The following is an 8,156-nucleotide window of genomic DNA, read 5'->3' as shown; positions in this document are numbered from 1 at the left end:
CACAACTGCTCTGCCTTTGCCACTGTTGCCCTTCCCCCAACTGGAAGGTAGACTCTCCCTGAGCCCTTCCCAGCAACTGCTATTCACAATGGTGACACCTCTCGATCTTGTTGCAAGACTCCATCTTGATGCAAGACTCAATTCCTTTTACATTCCTTTCCTACATTTTTGCTAGAGTTTTCTAACACACCTGAAGAAATGCCCAGTATTCTGGGCTGCCATCTAGACTCTGTCCTTATTCCCCCTCAGGATGTAAGAGTTTCAGTCTCAGAGAGGTTGGTGCGCCTAGAAGGGTGTAGGACACTCTTAGTTTTATTTCAGTTATATTCTGAATTAAATAGGTTTTTGTGGGTTTGCCTGGACTGTGGACACTATAACAGTGTTTGTTTTGGAAAATGTATTATGAATTCCAAAAAATCAACCATTAAATAAACTTCACAACCCATTTAAAATACAGGATAGTTTCTCAGAAAGTGAAACGTAGAATTACCATATGATCCAACAATTGCGTGCCTAGGTATGTAATGGGTAGAAGCTATATGTACCCCAGGAAAGTATGTCTTTAAAGTTAATCTATTCCTGCGGGTGTGGATCCATTGTAAGTAGGATATTTTGGTGAGTACCATCTTTTTTTCAAATGAGATTAAAAAAAATTTTTAATAATAAAACCAATCAATATACATTATGAACATTTTTTTCATCACATAGTTGTATATTCATCATCATGATCATTTCTTAGAACATTTGCATCAATTCAGAAAAAGAAATAAAAAGAATACAGAAAAACAATTCATACATACCATAACCCTTACCCCTCCATTTCATTGATCACTAGTATTTTAGTCTACTAAATTTATTTTAACATTTGTTCTCCCTATTATTTATTTATTTTTAATCCATATGTTCCATTCATCTGTCCAAAAGGTAGATAAAAGAAGCATCAGACACAGGTTTTCACAACCCCACAGTCACACTGTGAAAGCTGTATCATTATACAATCATCTTCAAGAAACATGGCTACTTGAACACAGCTCTACATTTTCAGGCAGTTCCCTTCAGCCTCTCTGTTGCACCTTAACTAAAAAGGTGATATCTATATAATGCGTAAGAACAACCTCCAGGATAACCTCTCCACTCTGTTTGGAATCTCTCAGTCATTGATACTTTATTTTGTCTCATTTCTCTCTTACCCTTTCGATTGAGAAGGTTTTCTCAATCCCTTGGTGCTGAATCCCAGCACATTCTAGGATTTCTGTCCCCTGTTGCCAGGAAGGTCCACACCCCTGGGAGTCATGTCCCATGTAGAGAGGGGGAGGGCAGTGAGTTTGCTTGTTGTGTTGGCTGAGAGAGAGAGAGGCCACATCTGAGCAATAAAAGAGGTTCTCTTGGGGGTGACTCTTAGGCCTAATTTTAAGTAGGCTTAGCCTATCCTTTGCAGGGTTAACTTTCATATGAACAAATCCCAAGACTGGGGGCTTAGCCTATTGCTTTGGTTGTCCCCACTGCTTGTGAGAATATCAAGAATTCTCCACTTGGGGAAGTTGAATTTTCCCCCTTTCTCACCATTCCCCAAGGGGACTTTGCAAATACTTTTTATTCACTGTTCAAATCCTTCTGGGATTTATCGAGGCATCACTCTGGACAAGCCTACAAAAATCTCATGCCCCACTTAAGGTTCCATGTACTTATGGTGTTCAGTTGGTAAGTAGGATCTTAAGATGTGACCCACCTCATTCAGGATGGATCTTAATTATCCTACTGGAATCCTTTATAAGAGAATGAAATTCAGATAAAGGGAGAGAAAGCCGCGGAAGAAGCTGGAAGCAATGAAACCTGGAAGAGAAGGGAGAGACCAGCAGATGCGACCCTGTGCCTTGCCATGTGACAGAGATTGCTGATAGCCAGGCTTCAGGAAGGTCTCATTGTGAATTTTCACAGCCTTAGAACTGTGAGCTTATAAGCTAATAAACTCCCACTGTTAAGAGACAGTGCAAGTACTGTACCATTTTATGGTATCAGCTTTCAGCAGTTTAGCAAACTAAAACAAGGTATGTATCCAAATGAACTGAAAACAGGAAAAAAGAGATACACACCAATGTTCATAGCAGCATAATTCACAATAGTCAAAAGGTGGTAACAACCCAAATGTCCATCAATGGATGAATGGGTACACAAAATGTGTTATATACATACAATGGAATACTATTCAGCCTATAAAAAGAAATGAGATACTGATACATGCTATATCACGTAACCGTAAAAACATTATATTTAAGTGAAAAACAAACAAACACAAAAGGCCACATATTGTATGATTCCATTTGTACGAAATATCCAGAACAGGTAAGTCCATACAAAAGAAAGGTGATTAGTGGTTCCTGGGTCCTAGAGGAAGGGGGAACAGGGAGTGACTGTTTAATGCATATGGGATTTTCTTTGGGCCCAATGAAAATGTTTTAGAACTAGATACAGGTGATGGTTGCATAATATTGTGAATACATTAAATGTCACTTAATTGTACACTTCAAAATGGTTGATTTTATGATACATGAATATCACAATAAAAATTGAGTATTAGTTCATATCTACAAGTATATAAAAATGGAAGAACCAGATAAAGTATATTTGTTCTGTGGAGAAGAAATAGTGGGAAAGAGGATTAAGTCAAGAGCCAGAACACCATAAAAATCCAGGTTCAAGCCATAGCTCAGCCATTACTAATTAGGTCCATCTTAAATTAGTCATTTCCCCAACTGAACTACAATTTTAACATGTAAAGAATATGGATACTACCTGTTCTGCTTAATTCTAAGGCTGAGATTCAGAAACATATACTGAAAACTCTAACCACTACAGAAATGTATTAACTATTATAATAAATGAAAAGTTGGAATACATGGGAACCCAAAAAGGAAAAGGATGATTGGATACTTTCTGTTTCTAACATCTTATTTCTCTTACTTCAGAGGCTAATTAGATTTGAATCAAATATTAGAAGACCAAGATTGGGCTGAAGGAAGTTCAACACAGTCTAGGGGATTGTTGGGAGTTTGTGAATTTGGGGGACCAAGTCACTTTTGATTGAACCTGCAGTAGGACAGGCCTAGATCAGATTCTATCCTGTGTAATAAGGAATACAAATCCTCAAAGGACTCCTAAAATTGATGTGTAGTTTACTTTTTTCAGATTACAGTCTTCCAGATTATAAATGATCTATGGTTAGAATGGGGCCTCTTTATGCTTCTTTGCTGATGGTGGGGTAGGAAGGAGAACTCGAGTCTATTTTGGTTAGAACTCACAATAAATCAGGACTCAAGAGTGAAAGAAGAAAAGGAAACAATTTATAGACATTTTTTCTAGTGGTGCAAGGCATCCAATAGAGTAACATGTAATATATCCAACATAACGGGGAAGATGCTCTTCTTAAAACAATTTGTTAGAAAAAAAAAAATTTCAATTTGTCCTTTGAAAATATTTAAAGGAAATAATTAAAAATATATTACATGCTTTCCTGGGCTTTTCAGTAACCCACTAGATGTTAACTAACCATTTCTTGATAACTCATTGTCTTCATTATGAATGTACATTATTGGACTGTGCTATAACAACACTTATTCCTGTATGGCTTTGAAAGAGAAGAACTGCATAATCCTTTTAAAAAATCACTCTGGACAATAATGCTATCAGAGTTCTTACATCTGTTTTTTCTATATTCTTTCTCTTGGTTGGTGGTTGTCAGAAATTAAACCACCTAGTTTTCAAAATATTTTATATAGCTAATATAACTAATATTTTCAAGATCCCTTAGAAATCAAAGGAAAAATTTAAGTGTGAATGAATATATTCGTCTATGGACACCTGTTGAATCCATATATATCTTTATGTTTGCACAAGACTAAGTGTGCATTTACTTGTTAAGGGGATGATAAACATTATTCTAGGTAATCTGGAATAGTAGGTAACTTGAATTCTAATCCTAGATCTGTCACTCACTGATCTGTGAACCTTCAGCATTTTCTGTGATTGTGTCTCTCCTCATTTATACAATGAAAGGGCTAGGTAATAGTTTTTAGAAAGTTTTTTTTTTTTTTGCTTTTAAATTTTAAGTAGAAGAATGTTTTCTTCAAATTAAATCTTTCAAGAGGCCCACTTTTTAAAATAGACTGAGACCTTTCACGTGGGAAGCCGGGGTTCGATTCCCAGGTCATGCACCCACCCACCCCCAAATAAATAAATACAATAAAACAGACTGAGAGTCACTATGCTTAAAGTGAAAGTAAGGAATCCAGAGGCTCGTTTATTCTCTGTTCCTTTACTGTCCTGATAGCTCCTGAGGTGCCTCTGAAGAAGCTTTAGAACTCCACAGAACACAGTTTGAAAACTATTGCATTAGATAAAGCCTGAGGTCCCTTTCTGTTCTAATATGGTCTGATTTCACAGTGTATACATTTCCAAATGTCCTATATAAATGCTTACTAATGGAAGGTTTTTTTAATTGTAAATATATTCTGGGCAAATGCAGAAATAAAAGTTCAGAAAGTGTGCCAATCGTAAACTATGGTACTCTGTTTTAACACTGCCATAAAATCAAAGCAAACAACTAGATTAAAAGAATGAATTCTTTCACTATTTCATTTTTTAACTTTTTTTTTCTTATGTAACTTTCATTTGGTTTGCAGGTGCAACATTTTAAAGAAATACATACACACACCCACAAGCCACATTGTTCTTTTCCAGTGCTTATTGGGCACTTAGAGCTGTTCCATCAACATTGGCAATCAGCATTAAGTGCCAATCTACCCTCTGGTGAGAAGACAACTTGCTGCTAACCTATTTTTACAAAGTTTGCTATATAGCTTAATCCTTTCAAATGCAACTACGACAAAAGTATTACAGACTTTTAAAAACCTGTTCTCTTGAAAAAAAAAATTGCAGAGCATCAATATCCAGATAGTATTCTCAAATTTCAGTGATCTAGTCCATGGAGCCATCCCCTATGCACAGTGCTCTGTTTCATGCAGTACATGGGTTTAGCTGGCCAAATCTTTTTTTTTTTTCCCAATGAATCAGTAGAACAGTGAAGATCTTACTTTTTTTTTTTTTAAGCAGTGGCATATCAATGAGGCACAGATGTGTGTATTCCAACTCTGCATGGATGAGCACACTGTTCAATAGTGCTGGCTCACACGGTATCAGGGCGAGTTATCACTTCCCATGAAGGCACTCTTATCACCAGGACCCAGAGAGGTGGCTGCAAATCGCAGCCTTTTTATTTTCAAGGCAGTTTTGCTGAACATTCAGGCTTCAAAGATTCACACTTCCAAAACTCTATAAGAGTTTGTGAACGCTCAATTTGCCAAAACTGTTTACAGTGTAATTGGGCACCGTACCTGTGTCCATGAGATAGCGGAGGCGCTTCTCCACCAGCGCGGCACGGGTGTCAATTTGCTTTTGCTCATTCTCTAGTGCTGCCAATTCTCCTACAACATACTGACTGGTGTCTTTGAACCCTTTCTGTTAACGAGAACAAACAGGAAGGGGGAAAAATCACTTGTAAGTTGCATTTTTCTTTTCTACAAATACTTAGAAAAGCACTTACCTAGAGAACCAAATATCACCCTTAGGACAAAAAGCAACTTCTTATGATTCAACAATTTTTTCATATGTATTTTCTATAGTAAAACTTTTGAAAACAGATACAATTTCAGCCCTTTAGTATTACATTTATGATTTACCACCAAGATTTACCAGATTTAAAAAGTTAACATAAATTTTCAAAAAATCCCCTCAGAGTTAATCAAGTTATTAAAGCAAGGACAAGGGGAGAAAAGAATATTCCCTTTGGCGACTATAAAAGCAAATACCAATGACAGCTTCAATTCAAAAGTGTAATTATAAAACTGTAGTTTTACTAAGGAACAGATTTTATAAAACTAGAGTTTTATTAAGGAATTGATTTTTAGAGGCTCCATCCTGAAAGAAATCAATGATACAGATTTATTCTTACAAAAATACAAAATTAAAAATACATTTTTTTGTTTTCTTTTGATTATACTATTCCAAATTCTACTATATATATATATATATATATATATATATGAAAGAGAAGTTTCAAATATATTCAGCTGACTTCTGTCCTTTAACATGTCAGTCTATCAATGTATTACTAATTATTATAGCTTTGAATTCTAACCTGACAGGTGGTTTCAAACTTTGCTGTGCAGGATCTAATGTAACTAACTAGTACACTGATTTGGTTAATCTTCCATTTAGCCAAATTTGAATTTCAATTTGAAAATTTCTTTTTACAATCATCCCTGTTAACATTTTTAAAAAATAATTACCCTTAGAAACTTTGTTTTAAGTAGCTCTATTATAAAGTGTTAGTACAGCCTTAATTTAAAAATTAATCCATATTACAAATTTAAAGTGCTAGGGGGAAGGGTCATTATTTATGGCAGAGTCACAAAAATGGATTAATTACAGTTTCCTTTGGAACACCTGTTTAATTTCTGACATTTCTGGGACTGAGACCTAAGTAGCTGAGAAATACTGAAGAACTGCTGAGGTGATTACTCTCACCACCACCACATCAGCACTTATTATTTATTCAGATAAATGAATGTGAACAATCCTCTCCTGTCAAATCCCTTTCCTACCTAGAAGCATATTAATCTCTAAGAAGCCATGAGGAATTATCTCCTGGTACTCATTTAAACAAGAAGCAAAATCAAGAAGCAGGTGAATTATGAACATATTTTGGAATTTTCATGATCAATAAACATATTTAAGGGTGTGTATAACTTACATGCCTTTAGGACTAGTAAATAATTTATATTTACATGTGAACTTGATTTATATCAACTTATTAAAGTATTGCAGCTGACAAACTGAAGAGTGAATGTTTAAAAAAATTAGTAAAGCTAATCATTTCTCAGTATAGTTTGATAAAATAAGTTACTGAATTTTTAAAACATTTATATAAATGGATACTCTTCTTTCTCAATAAAAATAAAAAAACTGTAATAATACAGTCTTAATGGTAACTTTAAAATCTCTAATAAACTGGAGTAATGCTTTTTGCACCTTCTGTCAGATAGCAGAGCATTTACAAAAAGGACTTTCTGTTTTCTCATTCCCCTCCAGAAGGACAAAACAATTTACAAAGACAAATGAGAAATATAGATAAATAAGATAGCAGAAGTGATAAGCAACCGATAAATTTCATTACTTTTAGTGATTAGTTCAGTTAAAAATAGCAATAAATTTTATAATCAGATGTATTTAGTATGAACATATAGTATACGCAAATATCCTGTAACTTTTAAGTTATATCAAATCCTTCATTAGGATATATCAGTGAGTTGTTCTCTGTATAAGATCTTTCGGACGTCAACAACTTAAAAACAAGGAGCCTTTAGAGCCCTAAAATGTACTTGGTAACTCTGAGTGCATTTATAAGGATTTAAAAACCCAATGAAGACTATTTTAATGGTAAAAACAATGAAAATACTTAGACAAACTACAGAGAGTTTTTTAAAAAATTGTACCATTAAAGAAGGCTATGCTTTGAGACAAAATTTCAAGTTAAAACTTGTTCTTCCTGCTTCTGTCCCGTAGCTGTCCATCAAAAGCAGCTTTCTCCCTGCAGTCTATCAAATATTTCCCTCACAAATCAATTTTACACATGATCAGCCCATACCCCTACTGAGCTGAACCTCCCCGTTAATTAAGTGAAGAAATTACCATATATATTATATTAATGCAAACATCATTCAGCTAGTAATTCACGGCTGATCTGGATAATGGAAAGGTTGAACACCCATTAACCCAAGCCAACAAAATGGGTTGGCTGAGAAATTCTAGTAGGTCTCATGTGACTTTTCCCTCTAACTGCAGCTCTGCAGTATCTGCTATTGTAATAATTAAAATCCTCCCGGAAGATCAATACTGGAATCTCTTTATGGGAAGTGCCCTGATGGAAATGTCTCAAGGAAGCTGGGGCTGTGGAACTCTGAAAAATTCATTTTTTTTTATCTGACAATTATCACCACACTGCAGACTAATTCAACAGTGCACCCCTCTCACTCTGCTTTGAATGCACTGGAGATTGACATCTTAAAAAACCTAACATCTCATTTTAACAAATAAAGGCA

At 35.1% G+C, this 8,156-nt stretch overlaps 1 protein-coding gene across 19 annotated transcripts in view; it reads right to left on the bottom strand.

Annotated features, from left to right (window-relative positions):
- EHBP1 (EH domain binding protein 1) overlaps positions 1-8,156 on the bottom strand; it is a 559,717-nt gene that overhangs the window by 41,690 nt on the left and 509,871 nt on the right. For all 19 annotated transcript variants that reach the window (XM_077134347.1, XM_077134350.1, XM_077134348.1 and 16 more), the window contains one exon: positions 5,391-5,514. In XM_077134347.1, coding sequence (XP_076990462.1) covers positions 5,391-5,514 — 124 coding nt within the window. The remainder of the gene's footprint in view (positions 1-5,390; positions 5,515-8,156) is intronic.

This window comes from Tamandua tetradactyla, chromosome 17 (genome assembly GCF_023851605.1).
Source record: "Tamandua tetradactyla isolate mTamTet1 chromosome 17, mTamTet1.pri, whole genome shotgun sequence".
In the NCBI taxonomy this organism is placed as follows: domain Eukaryota; kingdom Metazoa; phylum Chordata; class Mammalia; order Pilosa; family Myrmecophagidae; genus Tamandua; species Tamandua tetradactyla.
The sequence above is the reverse complement of the archived record's forward strand: the minus strand, read 5'-3'. Positions and strand labels throughout refer to the sequence as shown.